The sequence below is a fragment of the Alligator mississippiensis genome, chromosome 6 (assembly GCF_030867095.1).
Source record: "Alligator mississippiensis isolate rAllMis1 chromosome 6, rAllMis1, whole genome shotgun sequence".
Classification (NCBI taxonomy): Eukaryota; Metazoa; Chordata; order Crocodylia; family Alligatoridae; genus Alligator; species Alligator mississippiensis.
This window is the reverse complement of record NC_081829.1, coordinates 84,341,994-84,368,857: the sequence shown is the minus strand read 5'-3', so window position 1 is coordinate 84,368,857 and position 26,864 is coordinate 84,341,994. Positions and strand designations below refer to the sequence as shown.

Here is a 26,864-nt window from a genome sequence, read left to right as displayed (position 1 = left end):
TTTGTTGCTTAAGAACAGCTACCTTGAGGTCAGAGATGGACTGTCCAGGGAGATTAAAGTGTTGTGCCACAGCCTTTTTTGACCTCAGTTCCAGAAGACACCGATTAGTGTCCATTCTTTCTTTTACATAGATTGCCTCATCTGTCCAGCTTAGATAGCTGAGGGACGCTGTAAGCAGGGAGTGGCATATATGACCATATAATGGTTTGGTCTCTGTTGATGAGGGGGCCCAGCTGATGCCTAGGTATAATGCAAGGCCTAGTTGCTTGGTGAAAAATAGGAGCGAGGTAGTCCGTTACTGGGAAGATGTTATTTCAGATGTGGGGCTGGGGGAGCTGCCAGTAAACCAGGACAGGTTTGTTTTATAAGGCTGCCTTGAGATGGTCACTTTCCATAAGGGGATGGAGGTCATTAACGATGTGTCCAAGGTGTTCAACCTGGGGGCTGTAGGTGATGACAAGGGGGATTCTGTTGCCACTGTCATGCAGTTTGGTATTGGAGAAGGTCAGAGCAGGCTCTCGATTTGCGTGGATGTGGTTTTGGGATTGTAAGTGTAGGAATCCCTGCTCCAGATTCTCTGTGTTGTCCACATATGTTGCCTTTTGTCTTATACTTCAGTTATAACTTTTGGGGAGCTGAGATTTGTCTTTTCTCTGAATACAGATACTATGGGTATCTCTAAGTAGTCCATGCATGATGCTATTCAAGTACCTCATTTTAAAAGGATTTCCATCCTACAAGGCATAGTGCTAGTGTGTAAGCAAGTATAAAATCCAAATACCTACACAGTGGCATATTAGGTCTACTTTACCTTCTTTTCTCTCCCCACCATAAATTTAGATTCTCAGTTCTAATGAGATTCTCAGTTCTAATATAAACTGGCTGAACAATATAAGCTCTGGAGTACACCTTTCTAGATCATTTGTCTGAATAAAATCATTTAGACTTAACTAGGAAAGGGTGGTATAATTTAGGCAGTTATTGCTTTGTGTCGGGAAGTATCATAAACATCATTTTTGATGCTGGATACAGGCTTTCATTAGGTCCCATTTTCTTCTTTTTGCAACTTCCTTATTTACTTTGCTGCTGAAGCTTTCCATGCTTAGTTAGAGTGCATAATCTTTTCAAAGAATGAGAAATCCATTCAGTTGCTTTTAACTGTGTACGAAGAAAAATGCATACCATGTCTGCTTTTAATAACAATGATTTTCATGCATATGTTTTAAATACCTCAATCCTAAACCATCGAACATGCCTAGATATTAGGAATAACCTAGTAATTCTTTTAAATGTAACATTTTAAGATACTTCAAAAGGAATTTGGCAAAATAATATGCAGAGTAAGACCTTACTTGGTTTTTATTTTTTTTATCAAAAAGACATACAATGTCATAAAGCTAGAATTGCTGCAGTATGTGTAACTCAAGTGCAGCGACATCTGAAATTGATTTGGACACACAGGGCATGTCTACACATGTATTAATGTGCCGTAGTTACTACGCATTAATAACAGGTACTAACTAAATACACAGTAACCAGTGCTACAGTTTAGTAGTGCCGACTTAAGTGACGGTAACGTGCACTAGACTAATTTTACTGCGTATTAGTACTATAGCACAGCTTTTGCTGTGACACACCAGTGTGTAGTAGAATTAGTCTACTATACATTTAGTGTCTCGTGTAAATGTGCCCACAGTTGTGTAAATCTAAGAACCAGGTTCTCAGAAGAAGGAAAACAAAAAATACTTAAACATTAAATTTCAAAGAGAATTGGGTAATGCAAACTCTAACAAAAAGCACAATTCATAACTTTGCCTATGAGGTAGCTTGTTAAACATTCATAATCTAAATAAGTTAAATTACAGTCCTATTAACAGCACCAACTTGTGTGTTTTCTGACTAGTTCATCAACAAAATCTTAGTGTAAATATGACATTCCTTGCTTTTAACAAGGCTTTATAATTTGATATAAGTGAATTACTCAGGACATCTGACTAATTGCATTCACTGCATGCAATTATCAACTTGGTGTTCTCCACAAATTTGCTAAGCATGCACTCATTTCCATTATCCAAATAATTAAGATATTAAACAATACTGGTGAGCCCTACTTGATACCTCCTCCCAACTAGGCATTGATACATTAAGGATTACTTATTGGGTGCATCTACTAGAGTGACTGACTGTGCAGTAGACAGAAAATACCACGCAGTAGTATGTCACAGCACGGACAATGCTAATACGCTACTGTGTAGTATTAGGCTACTGCGCAGTAGCATCACCTAAAAGACATTTGCTGATGCTACTGTGCAGCATGAGTACTATATGAATGCACAGTAATGACAGCACAGTAGTGTCTCATGTAGAAGTGCACATTGAATACAGTGAGCCAACTAGTTGTGTATCTGCCTTGGGGTACTTTCATCTTTGCTAGATCATTCATTTTTTGAGTTGCACTGAATTTATGTAATTCTTTGTTAGCTCTTTAAGCAATCATTTACCATAGAAGTGGGAAGGGTATCACCCTCTTCTTTGCTGGTGAAGTAGAAACTGGTTCACATTTCTCTGTTTGCTTTTTAGTCATATCATCCCCCTCCTCCAAGGAGTACTAGCTTTGAGCTGAAACTTGCTTGAGCAGGTTGGGCATAGGTCCCTCTGGACTTCCCTACTATTTGAATCACTGGGTAAGGTTCTTTAACAAACATTCAAGATGCTTCTTTCCTCCTGCTGCTGCCATCCTGGTATAATAGCTGTTGTGTTGCTAAAATGTTTTTTGTTGAAAAAGCCTACTCGGGCTTCTCTGACACTACTTTTATTTTCTGGTATTATGTAGAGATTTTAAATTACGTCACAATAGCAATTCAGCCCGTTCCTTTGAGGCTTTCTATAGATACAGTTTAAGACTACCGTATTTCCTTGCGATACTGTACACCTTTTTTCCCCAAATCAGCTCCTTCCCTGAACTGGGGTGCATGTTTTGAGCAGGGATGCTGATTTTTCTGCCTGAAATAAAAGCACCCTGCTTTGATTCCTGCTCCACCGCATAGGCAGCTGAGGGAGTCAGTCAATTTAATTGGCCAGTGTTGTTCACTCCACATGTATTAACAAACATCTCCCTTTTTTATGATTTTGATCTTCAGCAAAATTGCCCAAAGAAATTTTGTGATCTGCCAGTGCCTCCTCGTCTCTCCCGTCCTACTTCACAGGTCTGGAAACTCTTTAGCTCTTTTCAAAATCACAGATTCGCCCTTGGAGATCACTATTTCAGTTTTAGGGTTTTAGTCCCAGGTAAGCAGGAAAAGGAGGGTGAATCAGCTCTGTCCTCAGTCTATGGAACCATAACTGTGGAAAAATCTTTTTCAAGAAGGCAGAATGAAGAAGTTAACAAGAGGTGTGTTATATTCCAGGACTTGTTTTATGCAAGAAAATACAGTAACAAAGTGCAGTATGTGTTTATATTGTTGCTTCTCCCCTCATTCTAGTTAGGAACATACATCCATGAAGGACGTGTGCCCCTGGCAGCTGGGGGGGCATGGTGGCGGTGGGATTATGGCGGCTGTAAGCAGGGGAGCTTCCACAGACGCCGCTGGCGGGGAGTAGAGGGGATGGCAAGCGCCAACCAGGGATCGGTGAGCACCTGCAAAGGCTGCTGGCAGCGGCGGCCAGAGGGGATCGCAGACCGCCCGCGATCCCGGTGGCGGTGTCCACAGCAGGGGGGTGAGCAGCAACTGCCTGCAGGTACCGACAGTGTCAGCGGCCTTTTTGTAGGGGGTGCATATGCACCTGCATGCACCACCTATGCATCGCCCCTGCATACATCTTAACTGCATTACTGTGTTCTATTAAATTTCAAGTCATTACTCCTTAATCATGTAATTTGCTCTGAATTTACACCAGTTTGCCAATATAGTTCTAATATCAAGGTGTCTTGAATGATTTAATAGATAAGGTGAATACTGGAAATATATATTGGCTATCATGTCCCTGTTCTAACCTTTTTGCTGCAACTGCAGTTGTAAGGCTGTCTTGAATCTAATTTATCAAATGTTGTTTTTTATTTGGGCAAGTTAATTTATATTTGAAAGGTTTGGATACCCCTGAAGAGTTAAAAAATCTCCAACTGTGGAGATTTCATAAGTGCAGATAAGACATTGATCTGGGATAATTTAGTTGGGAATAATTCTGATTTTAGGAGGTGGTTGAACTAACAATTTCTAGCCCTATTTTTCTATGAATATTACAAAAATGGTTCCACTAGTTACAGTGCAGTTACTTCAGTCACTCCAGTGTTTGAGCCAGTCCACTAGTGTTGATAGGAGTCTTAAGTTCAACGGTTCTGTAACCACACGAACTGAACGGTGCAAACAAACTTCGAAGCAGACCCCACTGAGGCTGCTGGTATTGCAGTTCACAAGTTCAGGCACTTTAAAAGAATTAAGTTAAACATAATTAGAAAGTGTTATTTTATTCATATCTTACAAAAGCAAAGCTTCACAACATGAACTACGCTAGTTATTTCAGAATTATTTTGTTTTCTGAAAACCAAATCACTACACGATAAAATGTATTTTACAACTGTAACTCAAGTTTCATCTTCTGCATATAAAATATGCTTTTTACATTGAAGTACACATTATTAACAAAGCAGGTACTAGAAGCACATATACAAAGATTGCTCAATGAAAAATGCTTCAGCAGGGAATAGATTTTTCCTGCACAGAATATCCATTTTTCACAGAAACTTAAACTGATGGGAAACTTGCCAGTGAAGATTTGTTACATTCCCTTTGTCAAAAAAAAGTAAAATTCAATAACAAAAGCCATAAGAACTGTTCAAATTCTGCTATGCAACAACACTGAAACATGTCTCTCTTCCAGCACTGCGAACTGTATGTGTTAAAACACAAATTGGTGTCTTAGGCCAAATTCATTTGAAGCTACACATGGCATTTGCAATAATCAAATATTATTCCTTATTACTTACTTGCTTCACAGTTCCTTAGTTTAAATATTAACAAGATCATTTTTCTCCTACCAGCATTTTCAATCTAATATTTGAATGTTCACTGAACAAAAAGAGTCCTCAGTCTCAGAATGTTACAATATCTGTTAAGAGTACTATAAATAGTGCATGTTAAAAAATTATCCAAAATATCTATAAAATATTCCATAACAATAAAAACAAAGGAACACAACAACTAACATTTTCCAAATACAGAACTTAACACAGTCAAGCTGTGGAAAAAGTATCAACTCATCCTGAAACTTCCTTGTTAATACAAGTTAAAAACTAATCAGTTCCTCATAATATGCTATAAGGATTTGTTTTTAAAAAGTTAGTGCAGTAAAGCACATTCAACTCAATATAAAATAGGTCTAGTAAACTAGTTCTGATCCTACAGATCCTTACTGACAAGCATTCCCCATCAACTTGGCAAAAATAAGGCCTACTTGTGAAAGTAAAGGTTTACAGGATCACATCCTCAAAGAACTTTGCAATACTAATTGTGCTCTTTATTTTAAATTATAGTAAATACTAGAATATACACTTTTAGTACAAAATTATGAAAAGCTACCTTTTTAATAAACTAAAAATGCACCTTCCAAACATACTCAGTAGTCGGAAGGAAATAAGCGTAATCAAGTTATGGTTTGGCACAACAAAATACATAGTAATATGTTGTGTGTTTGTTTTAAAAAAAGAAGAAGTTAAGGCCCCAATCTGAAACTGGCTTCAGTAGTGCTAGATGCAGTCACTGGGGGATCCACCCCACAGACACACTGAGAGGATAGGGGCCCTAAATACCAAATCCTATCCTCTCTCTCATGAGTAGTCCCATTGCACGAGAAGAAAAAGGATCTGGCTATAATTGTTTAGCATGAAGTGTTAAAGCTTAAATTCTCTTTTAAATTTCCTTGGATATTTTCCTGAAGAGTAAACAGTATCTCAGTATTAACCAGTACCAACAGTAGGATTAATTAGGTTTTTTTAATACTAAGTACTACTCCAATCTAATAACACTCTTGTTCGTAGACATGTGGACGCTCTCACAGCTGTCCAGTGGAGATGGACTATGCATGTTTTTTCTACCTTGATGAGTCCTCAAATTTCCACCTACCTCTACATATCCAGACTGGTCTTTAGCCTGTAATTTCCCAAGGCATGTTCTCTCTACAAATACAGATTCAAGTACTGAATGATTACAGGAGTCAGATTACCAATGAAAGTTCTTAGCCTAAAGGATCAAAATGATGAGGGGAAGGATAAAAAATTTCTACACTAAAATTGCAAATGGTAGTTTTGCCATTGACTTCAAGAGGGAGGAACATTGGTCCACCAAATTGTTTAACACACCATTGTTTAACACACCAAATGTTAATGTATTTCAGATATGTAAGAAACTGTGTTTTATAACTTCCACAACTTTGCATGATGACAGATATTACTATTCAATTTCAGTTAAAAACAGCTAGTTAAACTTGGACAAATAGAATAGCTTTTACAAAGTTGTTAAATCCCGAAGAAAAACTATTACGGCATGTTTCCTGGCCCCAAAGGAAAAGCTACATATTTTTAAATATTAGGGGAAAGAAATGTGTGATTTCATTTTAGGTATGTAGATTTTGATCAATAATATAACGCGCCCAAAATATTTTTTCTGCATTGTTCTTTGTATAAGAATATGAGATTACAGAATATGCATAAAATCAAGGGTTTCCAATCAGATTGATTATAGTTCAGTGAACAATCATAATCCTTAAAATGAAAGCAGATATTTGAGTGTACGATACCAGATTTCTTAGGTCTGAGTTTATGCACAGCTAACCTGTGCAGCTTCATAGATGAAGACTTTATGCACAGCTTCATAGATGAAGACTTGTAAATTCTTTAAAAAGGAAACTAAAGATGTTTTTATTGTATTTGAATTTAGACTACCCAATATATTTATTTCTGAATACATTCTTGAGTTGGTTGTGCAAAGTATTATAAACAGCCTTATTCAAAGCCCACTGAAGTCAATGGATCCTGACCTGGCCAGGACATTTAATTTTTTAGGTAATTTTACAAATTAGAGAGACAAAAAGGTGATTTACGGGGCCAGAAAGTGTTTTCCATGTATAACATCTGCTCTTACGTGTTACTAAACTCATTAGGATCAGAGAGTTTTGTACCGACACAAGTGATCTCCCTTCACTGGATAGTCTTAAGGATGAAAAATCCTATGCGGGATTAATTTGAGGGCCACATGCGCATTAAAGTCACCTGGCACTTGAGGGGTACAACGAGTAAGTATCAAATTTCTCATTAGATAAAGAAGTAAAGAAAGGGGACTTCCTAATACCAAAAATGTTTTAGAGGAGCATACTTTCTAGGAGCCTGATCCAAAGCTCACTGAAGTCTATGAGAGTTTTTACATTGATTCAATAGCCTTTTCATCATGCCCCAGAACAACTGATGTATGAACTCCAATAGGTGACACTTGCATGTCCACTCTGGACTTCAAAATATTTAACTCCTGTTCTTACTGTCCACAAAACACATTAATTGATGTCTTGCATGTGCCTGCTTATTTGTTATAGTAAAGGGTAATATAAAGAAAGCTTTCCATTTGTCTTGCAGCAAATAAGACAGAATAAGGTAAAAGTGCATGTCAAAGTAAGTTTTTACTTTTCTGGAACATTACTAATGCCTGTTACTTACCTAGCAGTCTCCCTAATTTTGCTAGGATGTTTCATTTAGATTAATATTAAAGTGCCTAAATGTTAACCTAGGTGCTTTTAAAAATGATTAAGATGTACAGTATCAAAAATAAAGTTAACACATACAAAGGGACCGCACATACATCTTCGGATAGAATCTGCAGTCACAATATTAGCCACGACTCCACATGTAACCAACCTAATATTCCTTTGCCTGCCTTCCTCCCAGTCATTAACAAAGAAACCTTTCTAGCATGCTGGTAGATCAGTAAATCCACACAGGTCATCAGGCAAACAAAATTATGTTAGCTGCAGTTTACATAAATTAGAATGCATAACTCCCTAACATACACACAATCTACCATTCATAGTTTGAACCAGGATAAAACTGGAAGAAAATTTTCAATCTGTAACTTAATTTTCTCTTAACTTTTATCATGGGAGTAAGGAAAAGACTAAGTAGTCTAAATGTGCAAAATGTAAGTAAGCATACAAATTTAGTTTCGTAAGACATTTAAAGATATCATAGAGTACTTTTAAATGAGGGCTTTCTTATTTTAGAACCTGGCTTTTTTTTTTAAACTGTAATGGTGCTTATTTGTGATTTTTATTTAATAAACTTCGAACAGGAATGTCTTTTTCACATAGTCTTTCTTATGGAAGTGTCATTTACAGTAACATGTATACATTTGATATCTTCTAGTTTTTGTGATCCATTTTTAGAGGGAAAACTAGAGCAGTGTTAAGTCTAGCAGAAAGATTTTAGAATTCACTAAACAAATTTATGATTAACTACAAATCAGATGAAACTAATAGTTTTATTTCAAACTGTTTGTGTGTGAAAGTTCTCCCCCACCCAGTTTGGTAGGTACATTTTTCATACTAAACATACATTTTGTTAAATTAACATTTGCCATATTTTAGGTATCAAGATCTCTTATCTTGTATTGTGTCTGGTGAATTACAGCTCATGTTTAAGGGCACACAGTTTGGATCAACTGTAGACTATTCACCTGAATCTTAAGCACAAGGAACTTAAATATAACAAACAAAATATGTAATTGCATTACAATCCCTTATCTTTCTATTGGAGAAAAAAAAAGAAAAAAGCCACATAAAAGCTGTTACCACCATGACTCTCGCAAACTTCCCTGGCAAGTCTTACAACAGCGTGGATAGAAGTGTGTCTCCTTTGTCAAACTGCTTAATGTTAGACTTCTTATTGGGAGATGAGAAAAGTCTCCTTCAGGAAGTATGAAAAAATATACCATATTATGTTAAAAAACTAAATGAATGTATGCTTTTCAGTCAGTGTTGGTTATGTTGGCCTCTTGCAAAATGGCAGGCAAAGTCATACTTATTTTTACATTTGCACCCACATATGTTGCATTGAAAAGGATTTTCAAAACCATGACATCCCATGTGAATAGTATAAAGGATATTGTCTGCAAAATACATATCACAGTGCTGGCAGTGATGCAGAAGCTGAGGGTCCTGAACTGGAAGGGTTGGAGCTGGAGTACTTGGCTGACTGTTACTTATGCTAGGAGTACTAGTATGGGCACTACGATCACTGCTTGGACCTGCCACAGGACTATAGTTCCTCTGATTGTGTGCAGGCCGAGGATCCGGGCTGGTAGGAGATGAACTTTGAGGAATATTTGTTGCTACAGTTGAAACTACTGCTGGTGCAGTAGGCTGCTGTATCATAAAAGGCTTTTCATCTTGACATGGTACAACATCAGGAGATGCTGGGTTTTGGTTTTCAGGTGGCAAGCTAGACAACTGTCCTGCCAATGTAGATAGCTGATTCAAAGGATTATCTACCATGAGGTCTTGTGGATCTCTTGGCAGCGCACTGGTTTGTGTTGTTTTTGTCATGCTCTCATATGCTTCAGTTTGAATATTTGGGATTTCATGGGTGAAATCATTAAGGTAGTCTGGTTTTTGAACCACCATAGAAGGTGGACTCAAATTAATTAATGCTCTTCTGCTGTACCCCAGATTGCTGGTCTTCTTCTGCAAAACTCCCCACATTTTCTTGCTGCTTAGGGAAGACCGGGTACCTTTAATAGGTACCATTTTGTGTTTGCGTCTGCGATGATGAGACAAGTTACTTCTGTCACTACAGCGGAAGGAACACAATTCACACTTGTATGGTTTTTCACCAGTATGTGATCTCATATGAGCTTCCAGATGACGTTCATAAGCTGATGCAAATGGGCATAAATGGCATCTGTGTGGCTTTTCACCTAAAAAAAGAGATAATAACATATAGAGACAAGAAACAGAAACTGCCCATAGAAGAGACACTCCTGGCCTGTCTACTTGGTTGATTTACTTCAAAGGCTGGGTTGCACTGATGTAAAGAAATGGCGTTCTAGTGAAGACAATTTTTTTACTTCTGATAGTTGACAATAATTTTACTCCATAAGTTACATTTGGTTACATCTACACTGTAAACTACTTTAGTGGTCCTCAAGTAGCCTTCCACCCTGCTTTGTGTGCTGTCCCTACCAGTTACTCTATTTACTTACGTGTCCATTTGTTTCAAGGTCACCAGGACTGGCTGTCACTTTGCTGTTTACATACTGACAGAGCCAGGTTCAGTCCATTGATGCTTATACGCTCCAGGAATCCGTCTACTCAAGTGGCAGTCCATGTACTACTAGTCCTGTGTCATGCCTCTATGTTGTGTTCCCAGCTGGGGCTATGCCAAAGTCTTTGATCACATTGCCCTCTGGGGAGATGTGAAGGTACAAGAAACCCCAGGGACCAGGTATAGAAATACACATTTTAGGGAGTCACAAAGGTAATGGCTGAAGAAGTTTATAACTAGGATACAGAGAAAGGGAGTTGCAGCTGCAGGTGAGCCTTCCACCTATACTGTGACAAACTGAACAGAACTTTGGCACAATTTTGGGATACCATGTGATACAGGAAATTACCAGTGTCACCTTGCACTTTGTTATGGACGTGGTCCTTATACTAAGGAGTACGGAGTACTGCAGAACTAATGGCTCCTTTACAAAGATTTTCCTGATAGTCAAGACATACAGAGAAGCCTGACCAAAGAACTACAGATAGGGATCTAGTTACCCCGCACACACTCCCCCTTTCCAGCCAGCTTTCTGAATACCAGCTGCCAGCAGTACTACAAAAGGAAAAAGTAAGTCTCATACCATATGCCTTTATTGAAAGTTGCAGATACGCATGCTACAATATACACCTCGTATTTTATGTGCTACAAAGATAAAGTGACATAAAGAAGAGTGAGATACTCAGTTACAATGCTGAGCATATATTACAAAGGAAGTCATCCCCCCTGTGGAAACAATGACTCATAGCTAAGTAAAAGCCAGCAGTACAAATGTGTTCAATTGAACCATTTGGCCATAGTAAAGCAATTAAAACAAAGCATCTCACTTCAAATTAAACCCCTTTGTATAAACAAGCCCTGAGTCCTAGAACACAGGCTACAAGAAATAGTTCAGTGGCTTTAGACTTGCACAGTTAAGAGAAATACCATCATAAATGGAAGAACCTGCCTAAGGAGTAAGCTTTATAATTTGGGTCTTTTACAAAATGTCACTTTTTAATTTTAGTAACTTATCTTAGTGTCCAGAAAGATTTTCACCATTTTATCCACAGTGCTGTTCTAGATTTTTTTTCTAGTAATCAGTTTTTAAGCAGATCTTCCTCTATTATTCAGCTACAAGAACATTTTAAAAATATCTTAGCAATTTATTTAGGGAATTATTGCATAAGTTTACCAATACATATTGTAGGTTTTTTTATGACCAAACTAATAAATAGCAGTAACAGTATATGTGCTATTATTGAGTATACCACTAAGTTATCTTATAGTATGGTTACTCTTTAATTATTGCTCAGTTTATTGACAGAGGCTCAAGTAGCTGGAGCATACTAACAATAAGAGAAATGTTATTAATATTTAATATGTTCAGATGTATGTATCATGCATCTTTTCATACTTATGTCATTCAATTTGACAGTATTTTTACAACTTGCATGAAAAAAACAGCTTCTTGCTATTTGTTGTTGATTTTAAGTGTTTCTCCAGTTATTATAAAATTTGTACCAGTGTAAGTATCATTGTCAGTTATGAAGTTTGTAACTAAAAGTCAAAATAAGTTATTCTGTAAAGTCCTAAATTCTCCAACATTCACAAGTGGGCTAAGCTTTACTACAATGAGTTGTTGCAATCAATTCAACACGACTGCTCACAATAGTAAATTTGAACACATGCATAGATGTTTACAGGATTGGGACTTATATAATATTCTAATAATAATACATGTATCTTGAAAGAAAGTCTTCCAAAAAATAGGTTCCGTCTCTTCCAGTGTATTGAAAAAGAAGTAAAAATCATTACAGTTTGAAGATATATACGTAACTCCAAAATCTGTTATTCCCCCATACAGAAGACAGTATATACATTTTCCCACAGCAAAGTACTGTAGAATCATTCATACCTGTGTGAATTCTGATATGCTCTATCAGCCGTGCTGTTCCTTTGCTAGCATAGTTGCAGTATCGACACTTCAGCTTTCCATCAAATGTCCTTTCAAATCCATCCACTAACATTCCTGAGTTTTCATCCAAGGAAACTTCAACAGAAGGATGATCTAATCCATTCTGATCACCATCCGTCCCAGCTGTGAATAATGTAATAGATTCACAGAGATGATAACTGTTATTACAGTGTTGTCAGTTATTACAGAGATGTTTGGATTTTTTAGCTCCTCTATTCCACTGGTTCCCAAACAAGACTATATTGATAAGAAATTTCTTATTTTATCATGAGCTACACTACTGCTCATCAGGATCTGGGGGAACGTCTGTTCACCAGAGCGCCCCAAGGGTTGACAAAATCAAACAGCCACGAACTCCGCCACGACCGATTCAGGCTGGACATAAGGAAGAACTTCTTTACCATCCGAGCCCCCAAGGTTTGGAATAGACTGCCACCAGAGGCGGTTCAAGCACCCACTTTGAATGCCTTTAAGATACATTTGGATGCTTATCTTGCTGGGATTCTATGATCCCTGCTGACTTCCTGCCTCTGGGGCAGGGGGCAGGACTCGATGATCCTCCGGGGTCCCTTCCAGGCCGAATGTCTATGAAGTCTATGAAATACACATTTTTTGGAAAAACACGCACCAAAAACTTTACGTTTTACATAGATTGTTATGACAGTATGCATCAGAATGTAAACATCAGCCTGACTCTTCCTCAAAACTAAAATCTGATAGCACTGAACTTGGCCTACCTCCCTGAAGAGTCTCTGCTTCCTTATCACCACTAACTGATCCAGAAATCATATTTACATGGTGTGTCTGTTGAGTAAGGTACTCCTGAAAATCTTTTACAAAGTCTAGGGGCTCCGGTTTCTTTTCACCCATATTCACGCTTTTAGTTTACAATATCTTGTGCCTAGAAAAAAAAGATTAAATTAGAATCACAGAAGACATTTAATTAAATCTGAAAGAATTGGTGTTTACTGAAAACATGTTAAGTAAAGGATTACATTTCTCTCATCTTAAATAAAATACATCATGTCAGAATACACAGATGAGCAACAACAGGCTCTTACACACATACAGGGAGGCTCCTCTGACATAATTGCCACACTCCAGCGTCACATGCAACAGCCACCCCACACTGAAAAATGGTGGCGGAGCCCTTTAAAGTTTGTTTAATGAGCTTTAGTTTAAAGCGTGCCATCACCATTTTTTCGTGTAGGGATGCTGAAGCACATGACAGTCCAGACGCTTTTAATTAGCACAGCTCTTGGAGCTGCGCTAAATAAAGCACCATCCCCCAAACTTCCTGGAGCACATCTATAAACAACCAATAAGATTATTGTTGGAACCTTTACAGCAATAGTGGGGGTTTTTTTAAAGATTTTAAATACTCATTGTTCAGGAAATCTGTTTCAGCAACAGCATTGTGAAAATTATTTAAAAATTATATAAATTTAAAATCCGAAGGACTTTAGCTGATCAGAAGAACGAAATCAATCTAACCATTTAGTTCAGAAATGTCTGTTTCATAAGCTATGTATAAGCTTTTTCAAAGAAAACATTTGTCTGAAATGCCAAATTCTTTTTTTTTCATGAAACTGATGGCTTAAAACCTTACCACAGAAGGAAATTTGCTATAAATCTGAGATTCCTTGCATGAAAATTGATTTGACAACTCTGTCCTTTCTTTAACAATTCTTTGGACACAAAAAAGGACTTCTCACTTGCTTTATGTTAGAAAGGTGTTTAAGTACATCACCAAATCGAAGCTTGACATAGTGAACTACTGTCACACATCACAAACTTTTTAGTATTATAAAAATGCCAATTGCCATTACCTAAGAATCAAATTATAACTTTCCTTTAAAGTTTCAAACTAATATTTGAAGAAGAAAATGTTTTCAGAGGATGAGAAATTCTGATAATTAAAATACAGGAGACCCTTGCCATTTGCAGGGGATATGTTCCAGAGATCCCTGCGAATGGCAAAATCTGCGAATGCTGATGGGGCTCCCTGTCAGACCCCACAGCCACCACCTGCTGCCCCCTCCATTGTTGGCAGGGCTCCCCTGCAGCACCTGGCGACTGACCCCTTCCCTCCCGCCCCCCCGAACACCGCCATGGCTGCCTCTGGCAGCAGTGGCAGAAAAGATGCCTCCGCTGCCCCCATCCCCAGGGCTCCCCTGCAATACCTGGGGACTGACCCCTTCCCCCCTGAGCGTCGCCACAGCTGCTGCTGGGGGAAAAGATGCCACCACCGCTGCCGCCACCTCCCTCCACATCCCCAGCACTCACTCCCCTTCCGGCTCTGCCCTCCCCTGTGAATATCTGAATCCGCAAATCTGGAGTGTACAAATAGCAAGGGTTTCCTGTAGTCAAATCATATGTGGAACAAAGAAATTATGCTACTGACTAAAAAATAAAAAGTCTTAATAAAGAAATTAGATATAGATTTAAAAATACCTGAAAAGGTTTAAATTTCCACTGAAATGAACTGAGCAGCTTTATAATACTTGAAGCTGCTACTTGTCAATAATTCCAACAGAAACGGAACTGAATGAGGTATCCCAACAGGAAGATCAGAGCCACAGCCAGAGACATAGGAACGTAGCAGATTTCCACAGATTTGGGGGGGTATGTTCCTCAGTTCTTTCTTTTTATTTCACAGGTCTACATGGATTGTACCTGAATTTCAGTTCCTTTCTAAGTAGCAAACATACTCCAAACAGCAGCTGGTCAGACAGAGGGCATCGGAGCACTGCTGCCCCACTTTCCCTGGAATAAAAAAAAATAATCTGTCACTTTTGGGCTCTACTACAATAACTAAAATTCATAATAGTAGTTCAATCATTTCATTGCATGGACTATATTTCCAGGAGATCTTTTCACAGATCCCCATCCAATCTTAATCCCCAAAACTGCTGGGGTTCTTGTATATTACCCTGCAAACAGACAGTGGTCTACAGAACAAAATGATTTTTTTTTTTTAATGAAAGACCACTGGAAAGCACTTGTTAAAATAATATTGGACAATTGACTGAATATGATAGGTTAATAGGGAGAGGCACAGTATGATTTTACTTTTACATATGACAGGGAGGCTTATTAGAGAGCATTATTTTTTTAATAATAAAAATATTCACCAAGAGTCATTTGTCATTCGTTCTTTTTCCCCCAGTGCCATCTCTGTAAACAACCAGAGTTTTCTAGGGCTTTGACTTGCAATGAGCTTGTAAGGATGCAAAATAAAATTCACTCTGAAAAAGGGACAGAGTGAGATGTTTTGATTGCTTCAAATTGTGACCATACTGTTTAGATCATCAACTTTTTTTCCAATTAACAAATATTTTCATTTTACCGTGGTGACTACAAACTTCTGTCAAGTCACCTGCAAAAAGTTTAGTATCGGATTCCAGATAACTAGTACTCATATACATTTCCATAGCTCTGTAGTAATACTGGTTAACTTTTAACAGTTACTTTGATGCATTTCAGTAGACTACCTAAAAGGAATGATTCAACCCATGTTGCCAGTTACTACATGGACCTGAAGCTAACCAGTGGTGGTTCCTCAGGATAGGTTTTGTCTAATATTTGTGGTGTCAGGTATGGCAAATGAAATTCAGCCCTGAAATAACAGGGTGATGCTCTTGGCTTCCATGAATTTTTATTCTTTCATTATAGCAGGGCTCACTGTGGTTCACAGCTATCATTTTGATCAGTCTAAATTAACTCTGAGCACACCTTTGCACATCAGTTTTGCCTACCCTCTTTCAGATGTCACCAGCCTCCTCTAGGTTTAAGTTAACTTGTGTTCCATTTGTTGGTGGCTCCTGCAGTAAAACAAAGATATGGGGTCATGCATTACATTATAGGGAGGATGGAAGTAATGTAGGTTCCAGAGGCCATTTTTCACCAAATTGTCACTGTAAAGCATATAAAATATAAGGATTAAACAATGCATGTTTGTCTAGTTTTGAAATGGCTCAATAGGAATCAACATTAAATGGTTTGTATTTTCACCGACAAACCCATATAGGCATATACCTGTATGCCTCAAGGATAAGAAACAATAATAATTTTATACAATTTATACTCAAGTATCAGAGAAACTTACACTCGGACATAGGTTTAGAAGAGCAGAAACTAAGGGGAAGGAAGAAAGCATGGGATTTTAGTAGTCTGATCTTTGTTTCATAGTTTCATGGTTTGTAGGGTCAGAAGGGACCCGAGGAGATCATCAAGTCCGACCCCCTGCCATGGCAGGAAAGAGTACTGGGGTCAAAGGACCCCGGTGAGGTGTTCATCCAGCCTCCTCTTAAAGACACCCAGGGTAGGAGCCAGCACCACTTCTCTTGGAAGTTGGTTACAGATCCTAGCCGCCCTAACAGTGAAGTAGCACCTCCTGATATCTAGCCTGAATCCCTCATCCAGCTTGTGACCATTATTTCTTGTCACTCCTGGTAGTTCTCGGGGGGAACAGGGACTCTCCCAATGCCTGCTGATCCCCCCCGACTAGTTTGTAAACAGCCACTAGATCCCCCCCTCAGCCTTCTCTTGTGGAAGTTGAACAGGTTCAGGTCCCATAGCCTCTCCTTGTACGACCTGCCCTGCTGACTCCTGATCATGCAGGTGGCCCTCCTCTGGACCCTCTCCACATTGTCCACATCCCTCCTGAAGTGCGGCGCCCAGAACTGGACACAGTACTCCAGCTGCAGCCTGACCAGTATTGTATAGAGGGACAGGATCACCTTGAAACTGCTTGAGTTGCATCTGTGGATGCATGACAAAGTACAGTTGGCCTTCCTGACCGCGTCCCCACACTGTCAGCCCATGTTCGTTTTGGCATCAATAATGACTCCAAGATCCTTTTCTGCCTCTGCACTGACGAGAAGGGAGTTTCATAGATTCATAGATTGTAGAGTTGGAAGGGACCACAATGGATCATCGTGTCCGACCCCCCTGGCCCTGGCAGGAAAGAGGACCGAGGTCAGATGACCCCAGGCAGGTAACTATCTAGCCTCCTCTTGAAGACCCCCAAACCAGGCAATAGCACCACCTCTCCTAGAAGCCCATTCCATATCCTGGCCACCCTTACTGTGAAAAATTTCTTCCTAATATCTAACCTAAATCCACTCTCAACTAGTTTACACCCGTTATTCCTAGTCACTCCCTGGGGCACCTTAGTAAATAGTGCTTGCCCTATTCCCTGTTGATCTCCCCTAATAAATTTATAGGCAGCCACAAGATCTCCCCTCAGCCATCTCTTGTGAAGGCTGAAGAGATTCAGCTCTCTCAACCTCCTCCTGTAGGGTCTATCACGGGGGGAGGCTGAGACAGCTGAATCAACCTCCCCCTGTGATAGACCCTACGGGGGAGAGGGTCTATCACAGGGTCTATCTACAGTTCCTCAGCCTGTAGGTGCCGGTGCTTCCCCCCCAGGTGCAGTACCTTGCACTTTGTCAGTGTTGAAACCCATCCTGTTCTCATCCACCCACCCCTGTAACCTGTCTAGGTTTGATTGCAACCTATTCCTCCCTTCTAGTGTGTCCATTTCTCCCCACATCTTAGTGTCATCTGAGAATTTGAACAGGGTGCTTTTTACACCCCTGTCCAAGTCGCTGATGAAGATGTTGAACTGTGCAGGCCCGAGGACCAAGTCCTGGGGGACCCCACAGCCCACATCCCTCCAGGTCGAAAATGACCTGTCTACCACCACTCTCTGGATGCGGCCCTCCAGCCAACTAGTGACCCATTTGACTGTGTAGGTGTCAAATGATTGTTGAAAATATCACATCCTGATTCCATATCAGATGAAAGAATTCAGGAGAATCTCTCTGCAACTTAAACACAGTCCTCCAGGATCTAAGAACTACGTCAAACCTCATCATTTCGGTTACATACATAAAGGAACCTTCTGTGGCTTTGCCTGAACTTGTGACCATGTGGCATGTTACAGTTAACCTACAAACATGACAGTCCCTCCAAATGAATAAGGAAAGAGCTACAAATGAGAGATACCAGCCACATCAGTATAAAAAAAGATGTTCGTACCATGAGTTACAACTATAAAAACCTGAATAGAAACAAATTACACTGCACAGTGGTGTGGGGAATTTTTAGATTGCATAAATCAGTCTTAAAGGGGCATTTATACAAGGAATGGATTCTTTTTTCAAAGGTGTCACTAATTGTCATGAAAAGTGGTGTGGTAGTAAATTTTGGGTGTAGGCTGCTTAGTGCGGGTAATAATTTTGCAAGGCTATACAAAACCCCCCAAAAAACAAAAGATCACATTCTTCTTAGGGATTTGCTTTGCTATTCTCAGCCAAAACGTCCCCACTGCGTTGTTATCTACGGTGCAGTGCTGGGCTCTGACCGTCTTCTCCAGAGCTGGGCGCATTTCAGCACTGCTTACACGTGCGCGTGGCCTACGAGGCACGATGCCTCCGTGCGAAAGCCATGACACGAGGCGCTGCGGACGCCTACAGTTCTGTCAAAGAAAACCGTTTACACCTGCGCAGCCTTTCGATCTGTTCTTTGGACGTCGGCTACCAATGCTACAGAACAGGCGACGAAAAACGATTTGGAAAGTCAACTTAAGCCTCCCGTTCTTCCTCCCCCCAAATCTGTGCCACAACCTCCTCCTCCTCCTCCTCGCACGCATGCACAAAGGGATGTCTCCATCTACCAGACACCCCCACACCCCTCGGCTCATCTTATCCCTTTCTAGCGCTTCGAGCCTCTTCCCTCAAACTTGCCGCCATGCGGTTCACGCCTTACGCGCCCGGACCCCAACAGTGGGGGGGCGGGGGAGGCTCCACCAGAACAGCAGCAGCCTCCACCCCACTCCCCAACCTCCCCTTCCCGCCTCATCTTCCCCCCACACACAGCCGCAGGCCGGGGCGGGGGAACCTGGCAGGGCGGGGGGGAGCAGCACCCTGGAGAGCAGCCCCCGCCCGGGTCAGGGGAGGGACGAGTCCCGCCCGCCCCGGCCTCCCCCGCGGGCCGGAGCCCCCCGAGCAGAGCGGCGCGGCGCGGCGCGGCGCGGCGCGGCGCAGGACCAGCGGCGGTTGGGGGAGGGGAGGGGAGCGGCGTCACTCACCCGCCCGGCCCCGCGCCCGCCGCCCCCGCCATGTTTGTTGTGTCTCCGCGCCGCGGGTCTCGCGAGACCGGCGCGCCCACTGCGCAGGCGCGGGGGGCGGGGCGGGGCCGCTCCCTCCCTCCCTCCATCATTGGCGACGGGTGGCCATGGCGGCGGTGTTGCGGGGCGGCGCTCAGGTGAGCTGGGCCGCGCGGGACTGGGGGCGGTCGGCACCTCCCTGTGATGAGCCGTGCGGGCTGGGCTGGGCTGGGCTGGGCTGTACTGTACTGTACTGTACTGTACTCAGGGTGGGCAGCAGCAGCAGCGCTCCCTCCCTCACCGCGGGGGGCCTCGATCTGCCCCCCTCCCCCCCCCCCAACAGACTAACCAGCCCGACACTGCCGGGCTGCGCCCCTGCATGGGGGCATTGGGTGCATGGGGGCATTTATCGGCCACGTCGGCCCAAAAAACCCGATTGCCAATACTGACAGCTTTTCTTACATTGATGCCGATCTGATGCATCCGTGCACTCTGGCCTGCCCAGACATTGACGGTCGGATCGGTATCGGCCGATACGGCTCCTTAAAAATCGACCGTCGGTATCGGCCCGAAACAATCTGTATTGGTGCACCCCAAATAAGCGGTGCTGGTTAAGTAAGTGGGATGTCATTGCCGGGGTATCGCCATGACTGAAACAGACGTGCAACTGTTGTTTTTCAAGCCTGGTAATAGCAGCTACAAAACTGAATAGTAGAAGCCTTCCTTGACAGTGAGAGGAGTTCGTCAGTTCTGGGGCTCCTAATAACCCCGTGGCGGTCGCATGGTGTACGTAACTGCTGGCATTACCCATTGGCTAAGTGCATATCCCGTGTAAGTGCAGAATTGCCTTTCGCTTTTGAGTTTATGCAGTTAAACGGAGTATACTGTATTGCCCTGTTTTATTTCATTTATTGCAGAGCATTCGGCTAGAGAAAGTTACTACAGAGCAACCGAAGGACAGTGTCGTCCTATCCCTGGGTAACTGCAGCTTCAGGGAACCAGAGGTTCTCTAGGGATCAGGACTTCTTTTCTGCTGTGATCTCACTGGGGATTGCAGCCCCTAATGCGGGGCCGGGCAATTATTTCGCCGTAATGAGTTTTGTGAGCTGTCCAGGGCCTCAAGAGTAGCCCTGTCTCTTGACACATGCCCTGCCCGTGGTTGCCATCTTGGGACCAGATGTCCTGCCCCTGACCTTTGCCACCAGAAGTCCCTCCCCTTGTCCCCAGAAGTACTCCTTTTAAGGAGGGGGAGTTGTCATCTTTGAACCAGAAAAAAACCATATACTGAAAGTTAGGGCTGTGTGAAACTTCGCTGGCTGTTTCATTTCAAAACTGTTTTGACTCGTTTCAAACTTGAAACAGCAAAATCGGAACGAAAGGCTTAGAAACAGCCTCAGAATGAAACAAGGGCTGTCAAAATGTTTTGAAAGTTTTGAAACATTTCAAAGCTGATGCTGGGCTTGTTTGTGGGGAAACAGAAAGTAAGGAGAGGGAAGGGGAAGTTGTGGGGAAGGAACTGCTCTCATATTGACTGTGTAGCTGTCCGGCGACTGTGATCCTTCCCTGAGGTCTCTTCCAATCCCAGTGCTCTGGGAGAGGGATGGAAAAACAGCATACAGAGCAGCATTGTTTGAATTGAGCTGCTTTCTGCCTTGGGGTCAGTTACTGAGCTGTGTCTTCCAGCAGCTCAGCAGCATCAAACAACAAAGACTATCGTTTCCTGCTTGCTAGCTTGTCCGTAGCAAGTGGGATTCATCAGTATCTTTTGCTTTCTATACCCTTTTATTTTATTATTACAGGCTTTCATTCCTTTCAATTTATTCCTCCCCCAAAATCCTCTTTTTGTTTTTGTTAGTCTATTTTGATTCTTTTCCCCCTGAAAAGAAATCTGTGCTTTCTCTCACAGTGTGCATTCCATTCACTGTGCAGGGAAGCACAGCATATATTGCATATTATGATATAGAATTTATTCGGGAGCACACAATATTTATATTTTTTATTTATTACATAAATACATGCATGTATTACATGAATACACATACATATACAATTATCTACATATATTACATAAATCAGATTACATTACAGAAGAGTGCACAGATTTTCCAGCATACCACGCCAAAGACGCTATGAAACACACCACGAAGCATGCCCGAAAGGCAGCTGGCAAGCCTTCATGGAATGGTGGAAGAGAGGGTAGAGGGAGAGCTGTAAGTCCCATCCCCCCCAAACTGAGATGCAGCCTCTTTGCTACAACAAGCAGGCATGAGTCTTCCAATTCTACAGGCAGCAAGGAGGAGGGCACAGTGCCACTGCCTGTGCATGAGTCTGCATCCCCTCCAAGAGCACCAGCCATAATCCCTGCCACCACCACCATGACAACAAGCAGCAGCACCAGCATGACAGTCTCCTCAACCCCTGTTTCACTTCCCATGCTGAACCTTCCAGTGCCAGAGGAAGAGCTAGATCTGGATCTGAGTGCCACAGCAAGAGAAATTCTGGGGAAGGAGGGGGAATCATCTGAGTTTGTGCTCCACACCTCTCAAGTTTCCCCTAGAGCCAGGTCTCCTTCCCCAGAAGGCACTTCAGAGGAGGTTGAGGTAGAGGTTGCAGAGGGAAGCGCTTCAGCTGAATCCACTCCTCCTGTTGCTGTGCCTCGGCCTGCTGAGGAGGTGGAAAAGGCAGCATCCGCACATGTACCCGCACCTCAGAAGCGAGCGGGTAGTGTGGTCTGGAATCATTTTGAGTTGGCAGATGATCCCACGTATGCTATCTGCCTGCACTGCCGAACCAGAACCAGCCGGGGTAAGGGATCAAAACACATGAGCACCACGGGGATGCTGATGCATCTCCGCAGGCACCACCCCCTTGCCCTTGCTCCTCACCCCCTTGCCCTTGCTCCTCAGCCTGGCACCAGTGGGAGCGTGCCCAAAAAGAAGTCCTCCTCTCACTCCAAAGCCCCCACTCCCCCAAACCAGAGGCAAGTCACCCTAGAACAGTGGGGAAAAGGCGGACAGAAAGCGGGGCGCATTGCAAAGGCAAGCGAGATCACCCAAAGCATTGGGGAGATGCTTGCTGTGGATGACCAGCCCTTCTCCTTAGTTGAGCGGCCAGGGTTCAGGCGACTCATAGCACTCGTGGCCCCATCATACCAAGTGCCCGCACGTACTACCTTCAGCAGGACAGTAGTGCCCTCCCTGTATGAGGCATGTAGGGAATACTTGAGGGAGGAACTGCGCAACGCAGGTCCGCAGGTGGCCTTACACTTCACCTCAGACATCTGGAGCAGCCAGGGTGGAGATCATGCATACTTCTCCCTCACAGGGCACTGGTGCGACCAGTCAGGCCATCGGTGGGCTCTCCTTCAAGCCGAGGTAATGGATGAGTCCTACACAGCAACAGAGATCATGGGGGCCATGAACCGCTTGGTGCAGGGGTGGCTCGGGCAAGCCGAGCTCATCCGCGGGTTCATGGTCACCAACAACGGAGCCAATATGGTCAAGGTGGTCCGTTACGCCAACTTTGTTGGCATCCACTGTGTGGCACACAAGTTGCACCTCATTGTCAAGGATGCCTTGGAGGGGGACAGGGCTGCCGGTGATGGCGCCAGCACCACCAGCAAGCTCATTTCCAAATGCAGGAAGGTGGCAGGCTACTTCCACCGGAGCATCAAGTGGGGCAAGATGCTACAGGACAAACAGGCAGAGCTGAACATCCCGCAGCACAAAATCATACAGGATGTGGAGACTCGGTGGAACTCCACATACCTGATGCTCGAGAGGCTGGTAGAGCAACAGAAGGCCATCCATGAGATGGCCTTGCCCGGGGAGATTGGGATCAGCGGCCCCCTTAACAGAGCTGAGTGGGATACCATCTCCCAGATCTTGGTAGTCCTCAAGCCCTTCCTCGAGGCCACCGAGACCCTCAGCGCTGGTGATGCCCTCCTTAGCCAGGTGATCCCTGTAGTGAGGGAACTTCAGAACCAAATGGAGAAGTTCCAGGGAATCAGTGTTCCTGGCTGGGGCAAGCCTCTGTCACCGGACGTGCAGGCACTGGTGAGGCAGCTGAAGGAGGGCATCAGGAAACAGCTTGATCCCTTGCAATCCAGTACAGTCCATGTGCTAGCCGCCATGTGTGACCCAAGGGTGAAGGGGAGCATATGTGGCAGACAAAGCCTGGCTCAGTGGACAGAGGTGCTGGTGAAGAGAGTCAGGGACGCAGAGGGGCGGAGGCGGGGGGACGTGGAAGAAGGGGATCCACTGTCCTGTGCCAGCATGCTACCCACCAGCCAGTCTCCTCCTCCACCACAGGTGCTGCCAATGTGGGCCAAGGGCATGGCTTCCATGGTGGGGTCCAGAGGCACCAGACCCCACTATCAGGCAGGTAGCGCTCAGGCCCTGGTGGCTGCCTATCTCGCCGAGGACGTGGAGCCACTGCTGTGCAACCCCTTGGCCTACTGGGCAAGCCGCAGCCAGATGTGGCCAGATCTGGCCACGGTTGCCCGGGAACACCTGTCTTGTCCACCGACCAGTGTTCCAAGTGAGAGGGTGTTCAGCATTGCTGCGGATGTTGTGACACCCCACCGCACCTCCTTGGATCCTGGCTTGGTGGAGCAGCTGGTGTTCCTCAAGGTGAATCTCCCGCTGCTGGGGTTCCCCAAGCTCCAGGTGCAGACGGAGTGAATGCCACCCTCCTCACTCTGTCTGCAGCTATTTCCATTGTATTTTTTTTAAACCAGTTAATGCCCTACTCTCAGAGCTGGAGGGGGCATTCACTGCATCACCAGCCATCAAGGAAAAAACATGTCCCTGCTGAGCTGCCATGCCAGGACAAACTTGGAGGTACGGACTGGGGCTATGGGAAAAGAGGAGGCCCCAGGTCCTGGACATGACCACTAAAACTGTACTCTGCCAGGGTCAGGAGGCCTGGTGGGACTGCCTGTGGCGTGGCAGCCCCAGGAAATGCCAGGACCGAGGATTCCCCTGGTGAAAGGCGGGTAGGAGGCGCCATAACCTCCTGCCACTACACGCACGTACACAGTCCTGGCCTGAGGCTTGCTGGTTGCAGTGGAGTTGTGAAGCTCCAGGTGAGCTCAGCTTAGCTGCCTGGGATGCCAGCTTTCGGGTTGAAAAACCCTTTGTCAGGCTGAGGAAGCACCTGCAATTGGTGTGTGTGCTGTTCCTGGATGGAAGGAATAGTAAAGAAGCCAGAGGCTGGCATGCAATGCAGGCAAGAAAGCCAGTCAGTGAAAATGGAAATAGAGGCATCAGGGGGTGAGGGACAGGCTGGGTGGGGGCGAGGAAGTTATCATCCCTGCTGTTTTCATTCAAATCAGGCAAGAAATGACAAAGTTATAGGCAGTTTCATGATTCCTCATTACAGCCTATGGGCAAAATGTCAAAATGCTTCGAAACAGCAAAACAGTTTTAACAAAACGAAATGGAACAGTGCTTCGGAACGAAACGTCAAAACGAAACACTGTCCCTTTGAAACGGCGAAATGGAAGTCAAAACGAAACGGTGCTGTTTTGCACAGCCCTACTAAAAGTCAAATACCTACTATAACGTATTTTAATTTTATTACCAAAAGTATTTTTGTTGTGAATTGTGTCTGCATACTGCATGTAGAGGTGATTGCATAATAACTCAAAAATAAAATCTTATTCTTGTATATTGTGTGAGGGATGTGGTTTGGGGTAGGTGTGTGTGTGTATGGTCCAGTGTGGGGGAGGTTTGTGAGGGGGTGTGGCTTTGTGGGGGGCAATAGGATATGTTGGAGGGGTGTATATGTGAGGGGGTTGTGCGGGATGGTGTCGGTGTGTAGCATTTGTGGGGTGTCAGGGAGGCTGGGAGAGTGTGGGGACCCCCCGTACACTCCCTCGTACCCTCCATGGCACACAGCCCCTGCCGCTGGCAGCAGCTGGTAGCAGGTGCTTGGGGTGCTCATGCCCCATGCAGGCATTGCCGTCTGGTGACACATGGCTCCAGCCAATACTGGTGGTGGCAAGGAGCGCAGCTAGGCCAGCCTACCTTTATTGCGCAGGGCTCTGCACGGCACACGTGCAGCTCTTCACACTCATACATCACCAAGGGAAGCCCTGTGCAATGTAGCCAGCTGCCTTCCCAACCCCCTGCTGTGCCCGGGAATGTACCTGGGAAGCAGGGGCTGGGGCTCCCCTTCATGTCCAGAGGAGTCCCGGGACTTGCACAGCAGGAAGCAGGGAAAGCAGTCGGCTCAGTCATGTGGGCCTCCTCTTGGTAGCGCACAAGTAGCAAGAGATGCGATAGCCCCATGCGATAGCGGTGGGCCGGCCTGGCTGCGCTTCTTGCCACCACTTGCAGTGGTGGTTGGAGCCATGTGCCACCAGGCAGTAGCACCTACATGTGGCACGAGCACCCTGAGCACCCACCGTCTGCTGCTGCTGCTACCAGCAGAGGGCGCTGTGTGCCATGGGGAAGAGCATGTGGGGGATCCTCACATCTATACCCTGCCCACCTGAGCTGCATGCTCTTGCCGCACCCCTGAGCGGGGGCTCCATGTTCCTGCCAGCCCCACACGCCCCACTCCCACCCAGATATAGCTCTTCTCCCCCCTTCATCCCCACCGCTTTCTTACCTGGTGCCTGAAGCAAGCAGGACACCAGGGAAGCCGAAAAGGTCCCCCGGCAGAGGCTGCATGCTGACTGGGCCGGACCCTTCCTCCCATGAGGGTGAACACAAGGCACACGGGCTGGGTGGGGTAGTTGGTTGGTGGGCGCCCATGAGCTGGATGAAATTGCCTGGTGGGTCGGATTTTGCCCACCCTGCTTGACAGGGATAGCCAACACATGGTTTTTCCCTTAGTTCTCATGGGAGACTTTACCATGACATCTGCTGAGAGGGAAACATCACAGTGCACAAACAATCCAACAAATTATTGGAATGTGTTGGGGATAGCTTGGTACAGGTGGTGGATAGGTCAACTAGCGGGAAAGCTCTTCTCAGCTTGCTGTTCACCAATAGGGAGGAATTAGTTGAGAATGTGAAAGGAGAAGGTAATTTGTGTGATGGTGACCACAAAATGATAAGAATCCAAGATTGTAAGGGAACGGAGGAAAGCAGCAGAATAAAGAATTTCACCAAACAAGTGGATTTAAAAAAACCCAGGGTGATGGGCAGGATCTAGAGGTGCACCGATACATCAGTCTGATATCAGATCCGTACCGATGTAAAGAAAATTGACTGCATTGGAAATTGGCCTGATATCGCCGATAATTTGGGCGATAAATTGCCTGTGTATGCGCAGCTGCAGCGTAAGCAGAGAGGAGCACAGCCTGGCAACTTGAAGAGCAGTGTCCAGCTGGTAAATCTGTTGTGGTGGAAGGTTGCATGGGGGGCATATTAAAGCCCCCTGCAGTGAGGGAGGGAGTGGGGCAGGGGCTGAGGCAAGCGCTGCCCAGTTGGGGCAGGGCATAGGACAATCCGCAGCTTGTTTGAGGGGTGTGGGGTGGGGGG

At 44.1% G+C, this 26,864-nt stretch overlaps 2 protein-coding genes across 7 annotated transcripts in view; one reads left to right on the top strand and one right to left on the bottom strand.

Annotated features, from left to right (window-relative positions):
- Positions 1-4,446: 4,446 nt before the first annotated feature.
- Positions 4,447-19,388, bottom strand: IKZF5 (IKAROS family zinc finger 5). Of its 3 annotated transcripts, none has more exons than XM_006267603.3 (6): positions 19,354-19,388; positions 16,016-16,081; positions 14,712-15,023; positions 12,995-13,158; positions 12,198-12,380; positions 4,447-9,953 (listed from the first exon to the last, which is right to left on the bottom strand). In XM_006267603.3, the coding sequence occupies exons 4-6, from the start codon at positions 13,125-13,127 to the stop codon at positions 9,010-9,012; spliced, it is 1,260 nt and encodes a 419-aa protein (XP_006267665.1). In that variant the 5' UTR covers positions 13,128-13,158; positions 14,712-15,023; positions 16,016-16,081; positions 19,354-19,388; the 3' UTR covers positions 4,447-9,009. The 3 variants fall into 3 exon arrangements, with proteins under 3 accessions (XP_006267665.1, XP_019338388.1, XP_019338387.1); XM_019482843.2 differs by lacking the exon at positions 19,354-19,388 and adding an exon at positions 17,000-19,079; XM_019482842.2 differs by lacking the exon at positions 19,354-19,388 and adding an exon at positions 18,667-19,079.
- Positions 19,389-19,434: 46 nt separating this feature from the next.
- The window catches only part of ACADSB (acyl-CoA dehydrogenase short/branched chain), a 46,633-nt gene continuing 39,203 nt past the window's right edge, over positions 19,435-26,864 (top strand). The window contains exons 1-3 of one of the 4 annotated variants that reach the window (XM_059730053.1): positions 19,456-19,529; positions 20,054-20,202; positions 20,289-25,041. In XM_059730053.1, the coding sequence (XP_059586036.1) occupies positions 21,387-24,053 (2,667 nt within the window). In that variant the 5' untranslated portion in view covers positions 19,456-19,529; positions 20,054-20,202; positions 20,289-21,386 and the 3' untranslated portion in view covers positions 24,054-25,041. Of the gene's footprint in view, positions 19,530-20,053; positions 20,203-20,288; positions 25,042-26,864 lie in introns of those variants that run through there. The other 3 variants (XM_059730054.1, XM_014600940.3, XM_019482844.2) reach the window with 3 other exon arrangements.

What these genes read in the sequence shown, in the direction of transcription:
- IKZF5 (XM_006267603.3), bottom strand. Translation starts at nt 13,127, where the DNA reads ATGGGTGAAAAGAAACCGGAGCCCCTAGACTTTGTAAAAGATTTTCAG. An exon ending in AGCAGAGACTCTTCAGGGAG is followed by an intron (nt 12,381 to 12,994) that starts GTAGGCCAAGTT and finishes CATTATTCACAG; the next exon opens with CTGGGACGGATGGTGATCAG. An exon ending in GCATATCAGAATTCACACAG is followed by an intron (nt 9,954 to 12,197) that starts GTATGAATGATT and finishes CTCTTTTTTTAG; the next exon opens with GTGAAAAGCCACACAGATGC.